At 39.8% G+C, this 14,117-nt stretch overlaps 1 protein-coding gene across 5 annotated transcripts in view; it reads right to left on the bottom strand.

Annotated features, from left to right (window-relative positions):
- ARMH3 (armadillo like helical domain containing 3) overlaps positions 1 to 14,117 on the bottom strand; it is a 123,450-nt gene that overhangs the window by 57,994 nt on the left and 51,339 nt on the right. For 4 of the 5 annotated variants that reach the window (XR_009933349.1, XM_062496308.1, XM_062496309.1 and 1 more), the window contains exons 21-23: positions 13,881 to 13,963; positions 13,218 to 13,344; positions 10,494 to 10,569 (exon numbers count right to left, since the gene is read on the bottom strand). Coding sequence is in view for 3 of the 5 variants with exons in the window: in XM_062496308.1 (XP_062352292.1) it covers positions 10,494 to 10,569; positions 13,218 to 13,344; positions 13,881 to 13,963 (286 nt within the window). In the remaining 2 variants the exon portion in view is untranslated. Of the gene's footprint in view, positions 1 to 10,493; positions 10,570 to 12,355; positions 12,423 to 13,217; positions 13,345 to 13,880; positions 13,964 to 14,117 lie in introns of all 5 variants that reach the window. The other variant, XR_009933350.1, reaches the window with a different exon arrangement.

Here is a 14,117-nt window from a genome sequence, read left to right on the forward strand (position 1 = left end):
CTGGAGATTGCACTGAGCTATCTGGTCCAGTATGGGATCACTCATTCTGAGAAGAGCCTCCCTTACTGCCATCTGACTAACTTTATTTCCCAGTCAAACTTCAGATCCTGGACACTCTTGTTTTGTCACTCTTCATTTGTGACATTACCTCATGCTAAGAGTAAAAGTCACCAAACAAGGAAGAAAAATAGGTGCTACCCTGTGAGAATTGCACAGTCTGCTCCTTCATCAAGGCTCAGCATATTCACATGTGGGCTTAACATCAAAGCAACCACAGCTTTCAAACTAACGAATCAAGAACAGTGTATGGCAGACCTGTTGCTTTCTAAGTTTACAAGGGAACATCTGCCCCAGACAAGCTCATCTCAAATATCATAAAAAATTAATGTAAAGCTCAGATTTCAAAACAGTGTTGCAAAATTATGAGGAGGACATGAAATAATTAGGAAAAAAATTAAGTAAAAGCAATTGGCCTTTGTTCATGTACACTGCTTTGCTTAATGATCCCTCTGTACACACCATGAAGGACATTATATGAAGTATATCATATTCACAGTCCCCTGTCAGCAGCAAAAGCTTTACATTAATTAACATAGTACACAACTACACAATCTTCCAGAAGAAGGATTCAGTTTTAAATGCCTCATCCAAAGTGTGCACAACACCACGTTTGTTTAGAATAAAAGGCATTTATCCTGCCCTCAAAGCACTTACTTACCAATCACATTTTGTATAGTGCAGCATTTTTTTTGTACAGTACCCAAAGCCACCATTGAAATTCAATGTTCTAAAGTTTGAAATCATCCTTCCCTTGGCCACCAAGGTTGCATTACTTCCCATCCCACGCAGACTCAAAAACTTTCCATAATCCAACTAATGAGAAGAAAAATGTCACTGTAATTAACACACGAAGTGACGACCTAATTAATCACTAAAGCAGCAACATGAAAAAGCTTTAGGCTTTCAAAGTTTTCTAGCAAAGTCAGGCAAAAGGATTGCCAGGGAGCTTTTAAGGCCATTCTACTTCTGGTCACCCTGAAAAGAAGACACATTTAAGATGCATTTGAGACCGTGCTTTTACACCCTATCAAACAGGACTCCACTGCAGCAAGATGCCTTTGCTGAGTCAGTGTTCTCCTAATTCAGACACCAGACCAAGCAACACCCACGTTCCCACCTTTTGGGCTCACAGTACTATTGTCTCAAGCCCAGTACTTAAGGCAAAGCTTTAGGCGATGATGATGTTGACATTAACAGCAAGAACAGTTTGCAAAAACCACCCTGCACTATACCAGCAAAAACAAGAGAACACGTGTTTAGACCCTGCAAAGTGTCACGTCAGTGACCGCTGATCACTCTGGACATAACCATAAAAAACACTTGGTAGTATTTCAGCTTAAAACTAGTTTAACAGGTCAGTGCTGCTAAGAGAGACTGTCCTGTTGCCCCCAACACTGTTTGTGCCTCCACCCTCTACAGGCTGACACAACCACTCACATATGTGTATCCAATGGAGGCTTGAGAACAGACACATATTAAAACACATTGTTTTGTCCTTTTTTTGTCCTGCCTACCAAGATTTATCCTGGGTGAGGTCTCCAGTCTCTTCCTTTACATGCAGCTGCATGATGAAGGCTGCTCCCACAGAAGAGAAGACAGGAACCCTGTCAGTTTATACCTCCTCCAAGTCAGTATAACACAGGGTGAGGAAACACACTTGGGGCAGTTTTGCCAGAGGAATATCCTTTAAGTAAACCCTTATCAGGATAAGATATCAGAATCTGGTACTCAACACAAATGAGTTCTTCATGGGATTGCTGTTACCTTAACCTGGTTGGCTTTGATTGCTGAGAAACAGCCAAGCACATGGGCATTTCTGACTGCTGAACCTTCAGTCAGCATTACTTGAAACAGGCAACAGACGTCCAACCACAAAATCAAGGGAGAAACTGCTCAAGCATTATGCCATCATTTTCTGAATTTTCTTCTGGCTGCAAGGGTTAGAAAACAAATTCAAAGACCACATAGAATAGGAATAAAAGGCTGCATTCTGGGATTCCCAAGAAGTCAATTTCATTCAGGCCACCAGAAACTCTGATGTATGTTAGTGTTTCTATCTGGACTCAGAGATATTAGAGTATATTTTGGAAGTGGGGAAGGGGGTGTGGAGTGTGGAAATCACACTCACTCAAGTTCTGGTTTTCCCTTCCCCTCCAAGCAGCATTTTGCTTTCACCTTAGCCAACTGGTATTTACTGGGAGTTGCAAAGTTAGTCCCTTTGCAACCCTGATTTATGTGAGTGACTGTGCACTACCTGGTCTGAAGAAGTATGACACCAGGCAAGAAATTGTTTTTTGTTTTGCTTGCCAATAGGGTGAGACAACGTTTTCTGCCTTCATGACTAGAGCTCCTAAAAAACCCCAACACCCTAACTTTAAAAGCTGGAATGAGTGTTTATTTTAATGAACAAAGTGTTAGAAACAAGATGTCTTCCTCTCTCAGTTCCCTGGGAACTGTGCACCAGATTCTGGTGCAATGTGGAGTACACCAGAAAAAAAACAGACCGCAGCTCTGCAGTCATGCTAACAATGTATTATCCCAGCTTTCAGTTCAAGATAAGGTAGGTACTTCATTACCTTAATGAGCAGATGTACTTAATAAGTGGGTACTTTGTCAGTTTAGTCCTAAAGGAAGATTAGGAGAACAAGGCATTTACATTCCTAGAACAAACCCAAATTTTAGGCCCCCCACTAGTATAAGATAATAAGAAATACATGTTACTGGCTTTTGAAAAGCTTTTCTTTAAGTACACATCCCACAGCCCAGACTTTCAGAGGGAATAATAATTCTGGCTGCTGCTGTGAGCAACAGATTTCTTTTAAACAGAAAAAGCAAAACAGCATTATACTACATCACTTTTCAAGGGAAAAAGGTGTTATTTAAGCTCACAATGATTTTTACATTGTTTGGGTTATGAAGAAAGTTGCTTAATGTTCTTTCTCCACTGAAGCGAATCTTGAAAGTCAAATTTGAGACCAGCAGAGATCAGAGTCCTTTATATTTACCCAAAGAATAAAACCAGCATGGACAAAGTTTTGACAAGCTATAAACAGCTGCTTCAAACTGTGCTTCAATCATGTTCCAGTAGAGCCAATTCTTGGGGCCAAAAGAATCTGGTTGCTTCCTGGCTGCAATAGAGCTACCAACAAAGACATTGACTGTAAGGCTGAAATCTATCAATTAGGAACTGAACTCATGCCAGCCACAGTACCAGAGAAATAATGAAGATTGTTCTCATAAACAGGAGGAAACAATACAACAATTCAGAGAGAGAAACAGCAGAGCTCTCTGGCTTTTGAGCTGCAACAAAATACCCAAGATGTATACAAGTCTGCATCCTAGGTTTGCAGCACCAACTTTAATGCATTACTGAGCTCAGACATTACTTGCCTGTGTCCAGCACAGGGATTCAAGACCAAAATATTTGCAAGTGAGACAGAAAAATAACTTCTGACCAATAAATATTATATCCACTTGTGAAATAAACCAGAAGTACTCCCCATGCTTACATATATTCTCCACTACTTTTATGTTTCTACAGAGAAAGGTATTTGGCAAGCAAAACAAAAAATAATTTCTTGCCTGGTGCCACACTTCTTCAGACCAGGCAGTGCACAGTCACATAAATCAAACAGGAGACCACACAACACTGAGAAGTCTCTGACTTCTCTCCTTTACTGTTTCCCCAAAGCTTCACACCCCAAATTCATCAGCACAAAAGCTGAAATTATGTGCAAACATCACATTTCCAAGGCTGCATACACAGAGACAAAAAAAAAAAGAAAAAAAAAAAAAAGAAAAATGCTAGCAGCTTAACTAACTCCACCTTGAAAGCCTACAATCCACACCCATGACCCCAGCAGAGATCTGCAGACAGGAATTCCCTATTCACAGAGCAGTTGCATTTGACAAAGAGCAAATGAAATCTGGGTTCTAACACATTAGCAACAGAGGCAATATTTCTCACCAAACTGATAAGTAGCCTACAGATCCTGCCTAACTTTGCAAATATTTCACATTTCAAGGTATAAATGTTTCCAATAAAATGCCCAGGAGGACAACAGCTCACAAGTGGGCATAGAGCACTGAGATATTCACCTTATAAGAATCACATGAACTAAGAGACCTGCTGAGCTTTGGAGGAGGCCATCAAGCAGTTGCTGCTGTGCAGAGGAGTTTCCTTTCTGCTCAGCAAACAATCCTCCCTTGTACAGAGGGTTCACCTCTGTAGCAAACCCTGTAGAGCAGCTGAAGTACAGAAGGGCATCCTGCTCTCAGGCCCCTTGTGAAGGCCAGCCTGTCACTGTTGAGACAAGAGGAAAGGAGATGAAAGCTGCTGATACAGTTGCAGACCTTGGAAAAAAGCTAAGAAAGTCAGTTAAGGGAGGCTACCATCCTAAGAATAAATCACTTCAAGATCCTCCCCACCCCAATCCAAAAAGCCTTGTTTACTCTGAGGATGAAATTTTAGAGGAAAAGCAATCTCTGCAGAATGGTATCCAAACACACTGAAGAAAGCAAGCCATGGCTATGGTATCTCAGACAGAGGCATTCTTTGCCATACAAACATCTTTGCTTAAAATCAGATCAGCTCCAGAAACTCCAAGTCATCACAAAAAGAATAACACAGAAATCAATCCTTCCGAAAACCTACCAAAACCAGAAGTTCATTAAAGAGAAAACAGGCTTGACATTGTCAGAGTCCCTTCATGACTGAAACAGAACTAACTGGCAGAAAGAAGGAAGGTGACCTGGGATGTACCTGACTTGCCAAACCATGATGCTGTGTTTGTGGAACTGGTCCACACAACGCCACTCAACCAACAGATTTGCTCTCTTGATTTGGGTCAGTGACAGAGACAACATTTAATTAAGCCACTGTACAAATTAGAAAGAATGAAAGAAAATTATAGCAGAATGAAATTGGTTATGGCTCTGCAAAAGAAACACACCAAGATGAATCAGCAAGTAAATAAAGAGCAATGACTGAAAACTAACACTCCTAACCTTGAGAAGAAATCAGATAACATGCAAGAAATGAAGTGCTGAAGTTACACAACTAGATGAAAGTTTTAAATACTAACAAAAAGAACTGAAACATGGGTTAGACTGTGAAAAGATGAAACATGGCAACCCAAGATAGGAAAGCTTTTTTCCTTCTTTTTGCTTCTCCTCTTAATATGTTACTGGTCATAAGATCCTTCCCTTTCAATCCACCTGCCTTGCTCTGTTCAGGTGCCAGATAATGCCAGAACCTGTTCATATCAAGATCTGTTTCTCCTAGTAAAGGAACTTGCCCTACCACAATACTGCAAGGTCAAGTGAAAAACAAGCAGTGGTAGCAGGTGAACTCTGAGTAACCACTGTAACTCTCTTACAACCACTGTGGCATTTCAGGAACTGTTCTGCTCTGCCAAAATTCCTATGCAGTCAGAAAAGCATGCAACAAGAAGCACATGACAAGAAGAGTCTGCTAGTTTTGCTACTTCTGTGAGGAGTGAGCACAGACCACTAAAGAAGAACCACAACAAAACCTGAATCCCCATCTAAAATCTGCTTTCAGATTTTCAGCATCAGATTTTTTTTCAAGCTACCACACTACTACCTGAAAACTAAAATGAACTAATTCTTCAAATAGTTTGGATGCATACACTTCAGAAGTTTTCTTACATTATTTTAGTAAGAATTTGATCCATAATCTTGTCAAGCTTCTGGTACAATTTAAAAGCATGACTAAAATACATTTCTGAGTTTCTCTTTGAGTTTTGTTGCTTTTTCCTTATTAAAAAATAATTGTTGACTGTCTTGTACTATCCTATGATCTGAGCTCAGTCAGGCTGATTAGCAGTGACAGGATGCCAGAGGTCATTACCATTAAACACACCTCAATGAACAATTCAATGGAGTTGTTATTCCATCAGTGTAGTCCTCACAGGTGGTTTTAAGAATTGCAGGGAATGAACTCCAGATCACTGTGGGCTGTAAGCTGCATGCCTGAGCACCCTCTGCTGCTCTGCACTGGCTGGCCTTCAGCAGTTCCACATGGTCCCACAGTCCCAGGAGACTCATCCAGAGCAACAGTATTTCTGGAAGAACCAACACCTGAGCATCTATAACCAAGCCTTGTGGTTTATCTGGGAGAAGCTGAAAACAAGAAGGTGCTTGGTATTTTCAGCTCAGATTATGGCTTTAATAAACCCATTATAAAAGGAAACATTTCTCTGTGTTTATTCTACATGTAAATAAATAGATACAACTTAAGCATATATATGTGTGTATGTCTGTTTATATATTATATATGTATTTATATACACACAGACATCCATACACAGATATTCACATGTTCATACAAATATCTGTGCTTTAATATATATGCACATCGATTTTCTTGACCATTTCTTTTCATAAACAGGCTTTAAGCTTGCTCTCCCATTTTCACTCTGATTCATACTGGCAAGAAATGTGTTTGTATGTCTATTATGTCTGTACAGAGAAGGAAGGAAGAAAGTGTGTGTGTGTACAGATATAAATGCATTCTGCACACAGTCTCAGCTGACTGTAATCCATAGGTCACCACCTACACCACAAATACAGGTGCATTTCTCTATCAACTGCTCCACTTTCACATAGCCTGCATAAAAACCATTGCAACACGACTTGGTCAGCATGGCATTTTGGTCTTCTCGCCCCTTAAAAAAATGCTAAATTCCCTGCAGTCTGGTGGAACAATCCTGAAGGTACTAGGTGGACTGCTTGCAGCCACCCACTTTCTAACAACTATCTGAATGCAGCCTTCTCCTCTGTCAAGGTTTTCAATAAGTGCCGTTCTGTGAGTGCTGGTAATTTATCAGGAGCTACATCTGCAAGGCCAGGATGACAAGTCCTACAACAAACAAGCACAGTCCAATCTGGTCTAAGTAAAATGACAAATTTTCCTTCAGAGTGCTCCTCCTGTGTAGACTGGCATCAAGCATAACCATTTTATACACATTCATGCAATGCTTTTGAGTGCTCCTCTGAAATCCCCAGTCTCTCCTTTACAACCCCAAAAGCAGCCCTGGGAGAAGCAGCACCTTTGTTCAACAAAAAAGCATCACACAGGGTGGCTCAAGTGGAACAAAAGTAGCTGCAAGATGGAAGAGTGAATGAAAGCACCCAAGCAAGGATTGCAGCACATGTTACAACAGCACAGAAAACACCTTAAAAAAATTCCTACTGCCTAGTTCCATGCTACAGACTTACTCTCCACTTATTAAAAGCATTTCAGTGAGAAAAATAAAATTACTTTAGAAATTATGATGGGGCTGAATTTCAGACAAGGGAGAAATTGAGCCTATTAATCACTGAGTTAATCTATTTATTCACACCAGAAAAATCCTGATCAGAAGAAAGTCTATTAAAATAATACAGGGATTCAGCTGCCACCTTTCTCAATGAATAGGCAATCAGAAAATGCCCCTTTGAACCCTGCCTTAATAAAACTCTCATTAAATACAAACCTGCACAATGTTATCTTGAAGAGGCTCATTAGTTAAGGAAAAAAAAACCTTGTCTCAAAATGTGTTTATTTCCTCATAGGTGAGAAGGTGAGTTTTCAAACCACCAACTGCTGCACTTTCCTATTTCAACGCCATCAGTGCTGCAGCCATATCTTGCAGTCTATCACATCTCAATTATTTATGAAAACCACAGAGACAAATCCACAGACAGAAATTATGACTTGTGAGATAGGACAGCAATCAGGATCACTCATTCCAGTTTGGTATGTAAGATTTTTCAGACAGATAAAGATATTATTATTCTTTTTTTCTTCAATTTTTCATTTTCTTTGGGTTGCACAGAAATGATAAATTATCTGTAGAAAGAAAAAAAGGCAGGAATAGCCTCCATATCTCTTAATACTCAAAAAGAATATTCATGACTGCTTTTTTGACTGGAGTAAGGACAACGAAAATCAAATAATCAGCAACAACAAAACTCAGACTGTCTACTGGAAAACTTTTAGTCCAACCAAAAGGTACTGTTCATACCATAATAGGATACACAAAGCAGGATCTCTCTGTGGCTGAGTTTAAAAAAGAACATGTCTAAGATTCTCTAGGTATTACTCATCCTGACTGTCTATTTAAGCAATTCATCAGCAGAGCTCATCAGTCCAGCACTGTGGGGTACAAGCAGGACTGCTTCCATGTCTCCTCAACAGTTACTCCTGTAACACAGATGCATTGCAGCCTTGGAACATTGTAAACAACTCACCATTACCCTCCTGGCAGAAATGTACATAAAATTGTACACTAGGATTTAAGATATTTGTTAAAGCCCACTGTATGTATGCACAGGCAGACGCTTTTATATTTCTAAAACCCACTAAAAGCCCTTGGATAAGGAAATTGCAATGTTTATTTATTTTTAAATAGCTTGTGTACTGAGACCAAGATATAAACCAAAGCATGACTTTGCACTGCAGTTACAGCAAAAAGCAGGTAATCACTGCTCATAAAAACTTTACAGAATGACGAAGCAGGGTGAGAAAAAAATCTGGGGTGGATTTCTCTAAATTATTTTCCATCATGACAAAAGCATCCAAATAAAACACAGTACGCTAAGACCACTCTAAGGGAAAACCAGAGGGGCACAAACAAAGAAGAAAACCCAGATAATGGGGAGCTAAGCCAGTTTCTAGTCACAGTCCCCACTTTCAACCATCACACTGACAAACACCTTCACAAAAGCACACTACCTTTGGACTTCTCTGGCTGCTCTGAAATCTATTCAGCTAAAGAAGCCCTCAAACACAGTATTTTTACCACCAAAAGAAAACAAACTAGAAGACAAAACTCTCCCTACCTATTTTTTTTGAGAGCGAGGAAATAGGATAAATTAAACAGACTGACTTCTCAGAATTCTAATCCCTCTCAAGGCCTTGAATCATCTGTAATTTACCTTTACTAATTTCACTGAATGGAAAGCAGTCATTCATGAAATTTCAACATAGATGAGCAGTTGGGTGGAGCAGAGGAAAGCTACCAGAAGTTCAGAAGAGGAACAGACTAGAGGTTTCACTGATTCCAGACATCACCACCTTCTGAACTTGTCTGATATAGACTGTCCTTGAAGGTGTATCAGTTTTTCAGCTGCATCTTGTCTCAGCTGCATGCTGATCTTCACAAAAACAGTGGCAAAGCCAACAGGAAATAAGCCCGTGCAAACTCTTGGATCCACAAACCAGAGGGGAGCACAAATGCTCTTTGATCACTGGGTTTTTCTCTCTTCTGAGTTTAGACTTCTCTCGCTGGTTTTACAGCATTCCCAGAGCAGACACTTTGTGACACATTAAGTGACATTAGTCAACAGCCACCTGTTCTGCTGCTTCACTCCAAGTGCACTATCTACCCACACACGTTCACTTACATCTGCTTAAAAAAACCAAAAATAAGGATAGCAAAAAATTAAGTTTAGAATCATATATGATGCTATCAAGCTTACACACTTATTAAGGGAACCTTTGAGGTAGTTTACAGACATGGAAGATGCACATTGACTTGAGAAATGCCCTCAGCGAGTTTGTCCTACACAATGTCTCTTGTAGTGAGGAAAACCATGAGTAGTAACAATGCAACATTACTGAGCTACTTGGTATTGCACAGACACCAAATGTCTGGGGTGACTAGGGAAGTGACAGATTTTTTTTTTCAGTATAAGTACTTTTATGGTTTGTTTGCAAGCCAGAGCTAAGAAGTAAATTTTCCCTCTCAACATTCGTACATCTTCCAATCAATCATATCTGTGATCCTCTTGCCCAGTACCCAGCTTGGTCAGTAATAGCTGCTTCAGGTGCCAGAAAATTTTATTATTGCCATTGTGAAAGAATACATACCTAGATTTACACTCCTTAGCCTTACAAGTAAAGCATAACTTCTGCCCTTATGCCCTTGAACAGGAAGAGGAGATTTAAGAGAACATTGAAATGCCCTTAAATAATTGGTTTTAAACACACACAAAAATCTTGCAATGTTAAGAGGCCTCGAATCTGCTTATTACAGCAGGCTTACAGTCCCCTTCATAGCTTCATGGAACTGCAATAGAATCGTGCAACAAAAATCCATTAGGTTCACAACTGCTCTGCCAGCACAGCATTAGTCTCTACTGTGCAGCTTCTCCCAAAAATGATGTGAGGATTAATTCATTACAGTTTGTGCTATGTTTTGAAAGTGCTCGGTCTACAGAAAAGCTGAGAGAATTATTAGAGGACAATCAAATCCTGGTGATCATTCCTTTATGCCTGTGAACCCTGATAGAGCAACAATTTAGCCCAACAAGTAGGACAAATTCAAAACGAAATTCATTAAAACACATTTGGAACTGTCATGATAAAAATGAAGTCACACAAGAAATGAGAAACTTTAAAAGAGCAATTAACTTCTACTCCTTACCTAATATTGACTAATGCATGGGTCACCTTGCTTGCAGGTTCTTTCCATTGACCAGCATTGGTAGACAACCTTAGAACTGAAACAAGAAAACAGTTAACAGTGCTGGCACAGAACTGGCAATTTCATAATTCAAAACAGGAAAAAAAAAAAAAAATTGCTTGGCAAGATGGCAGTCCAGGAACCACATCAAAACAAAGGTCAGCTTTGAGATTATTTGTGATCCAGGGTAGAAGTTTCCTTCAAAGCCCTTCTAAGAAACATAATGAACAGGGAAGGGGTGAGCAGAACAGAATAATGACTTGGAGGCAGAGGGGATGGAAGAACCTGGTTCCTCCAAACTGCTTTCACTATCATATACACAGTTCATTTTCCCCAGAAACAGAGCAGTGTCCCAAGCCAATAGCTTTCATTCCACACACTGCTGTTCCCCTCCAGCTCCTGCTTACACAAAGTTCCATCTGAACTGGACTACATACTGCAATTTAAACCCTCTCCAGCAATGAAGAATTATTTACATGCCCATTTATCTAGAGTTGCAGAGAGGAATTATGCACCAGCATAAAGAAAAAATACTGCCTGTAGGAAGAAGGGTGATGTTCTCTTGCACAGATGGTCTCTGACAGACTTAAGAGCAGATCTGAAAACATTCTGCAACAGGAAGAACTTCTAGGGAATCCAATTCTTTTCTGCCAGAGTACCAAAAATATTTATTTAGGTCAAAATATGTAGTGTTTTTATGGTGGCAGTTACTTGCACAACTCTTGGTAAGCATCAAAACAATAACAGATCCGGTAGAAGATGTTTTGATTCATTTCCATATTGCCTGAACAAAGGGAATTTTCTATGAATTTGTACACGGTTTTCTGGAGGTTAGACTCCACAAGAAAGGTTCACCCTCAATTTAAAAGTGAAGGAACAGCTCACCACCTGAATTTTGGATCATCCAGAAACATGGATGTTACAAGTGAATGTTTAAGCACAGTAGGTGCATACCTATGCCTATAATTGAAGGACAGAAGCTTTCAGTCCTGCAGATGTAGATAAAGTTCAGTTTCAGAACAAGAGAAAAAAGCCCAAGTCAATTAGATTCCACCTCCACTCCCACAGTGGAAAGTTTCAACCACATTACCAGAAAAACTAAAGGACTGAGTAACTTTCTCATCTGTGCTAACAAATACCCCAAGGCTAGGGGACAGAAGGGTCACTGTAGTCTCAGACATGGGCTGACAAGCAAAGGGAAGCTATCAGAACACCTGGTAGCTTTCATCAGCTGGAGACAGTGCTACCTTCTCACTTTCTATTCTACCATTACATGCCATCTGCACAAAAAATCTGTCAGCTCTGAGAAACATTGTTTTGTCAAACAGTAGGTACTGCACTTGAATACCTGAAGTAATATATTCAATTCAGGCATCTGCAAGAGTAATTCAATGGGGTTTTTATATGAGGAAGGTAAACATTCATGTGATGAATTGTCTCAACAGGTCAGGTGTGCCTTTTGCAACCCAACTGAGGAAGTATCTGAGTGCATTATTTCTGTTCCACTTACCTTCAGCTTCCACAGGGGATGGGTTTGAAAAAATTATTACCTAGTAAAAGCACCTCGTCTTACTAGTCGCAACTGTTGGGAGTACAAAATGGGTTACCAAGAAATCTTATGCACTCAAGAGGGCACAAAAACAGCCAAGTGATCCCTTATGTAATGGCTGACAACTGGGAAATTTATACAAAAGGGCAGTTTGTTTCTGCTTGCAGTTACAGGGAACAGTCAGCTACTTTTATTTAGGTGAGGATGTCTCTCTCCAATGTCAGAAGAGGACTGTGGCCAACTGTCTGCCCTTTAGCTCTCCTTATACACTTACATTAACTCCTGTTGTTCACTGGGTGATCATGCTGAGAAGGGAGCAGAGGATGAAGGAATGAAATGTCCTTTTGGAATAAAGCAAACAAAAAACACAGCTATAATTTTTTTTTCACAGCTTCTAGTATACAGCATACCAGTGCTGCTGCAGCTACCCTGGGCTGCAGGTCCCTGTGTATAACACTGCCTGATTATGCCTCCATGCATTCCTTGCTCTTCTTTGTTCCTCTTCCCTGCTGGGTGTCACTTGGCTCCCTTCCCTCTCTCTTGAAGGCTGGCAGCTTCTCCCTGTTTTGCCAGAGGGCACATTCTTCAGTCCAGCAATTCACTTGTCACTGCCAGCAGGTCTGTGAGGGGTGTTTTCTTGGTTGCTTTGGCAATGACTGAAGTAGATGTGATTTGTCTAGCACAGCAAGCTTCTTGCTGTAAGTTTCTCAAATTATTTTCCAAATTCCTTTTTGCATTCAGTGTTTCTCTATGCTGGGTGGTTCTGCAATAGGTACTTGCTTTTAGACTTTAAACTGTCAAATATAATAGAGGAAAACTACACAAAATGCACGAAACACCACATATTCCATGTGACAATAAATTTGTATTTTCAACATTAAGTGACAGAGGGAGGGGCAAGGAGCCTGTTCATACCTTTTTGTGACATAAAAATAAAATTATTCTTTCAGTAAGTTTATCCCCCTTTCAATCCCCCCTCTTCTTAATTTACCAACATGCCCTAGTACACAAAACATGTTCACCCAGCATGGTACACATCAGTAGCAGGTAGACAGGAAACACCTGATACAAATATCCCTCTTCTGCCACCCTCACTTCCAGGCAGCAGCAGTTCTGACAAGTCAGGAGGTACTCACCCATAGAATAAAGGTTGTCAAAATTCTGGTGCATCCGAATGATTTCATAATACAGCTCATCATAGCTGCTGGGAGTGGGCAGAAATGTGTCTCCATAAGTGATGAACATGTTGAACAGGTTCACAACCTATACAAGTGAAAAGAATTTGCAACAGGAACATTTATCCCAAATCTATTCTGCAACAGAAATAATACAGATTATGTCCAAAACCTTCAAAGGAATAATTTGCAGTTGCAGCAGATTGTATTACGTTGCTTCATTGCTTTATCTCTGATTTTCCTTATAGTACCAAAGAGACAGACAAGAAGCTTAAATACTGTTTTTATCTAGGGCCACAAAAACATGTTTCTATTTTGAATACAAATGACCACAGAACAAAACAAATATTAACCAGTCTGGAAAATTTAACTAGGCTTTTCCTCACAAAGACTTCTTTATTTCAATGAGCCAACCCTATAGTGGGTCCAAGCATTGCTCTTTCCAAATACCTAGTGAAACCAACCACAATGATATTCCTCTGCTTCACAGCCTAGTTCTTTTATCTCCTTAACAGGCCAGAAGTCCTTTCTGTTATCCTTTCAGCATTACAATTTCTTCCTAATATTAATTCACAATAAAATTGTTAAAAATAATAGAATTTGTGTGAAGGTAAAGATGCTCACCATAAGAGCAAGTGTGAAGATGTTGTGCTTGGCCAGCAATACAGTTTCATTAGACATGAGGAACTTCAGCAAGTTGATCAAAGCTAGGAGAAAACAAGTATTTTTTAAATACTATAAAAAGCAAAACCATTCTCGACAAGTCATTTTTACACAGATGCATTTACATTATCTAGTTTAAATTAAACTAAATGCCAGCTATTCACCTCAGAAATATATCAATTTATATGTAGGGTTTAG

Source organism: Cinclus cinclus, chromosome 7, assembly GCF_963662255.1.
Source record: "Cinclus cinclus chromosome 7, bCinCin1.1, whole genome shotgun sequence".
Classification (NCBI taxonomy): domain Eukaryota; kingdom Metazoa; phylum Chordata; class Aves; order Passeriformes; family Cinclidae; genus Cinclus; species Cinclus cinclus.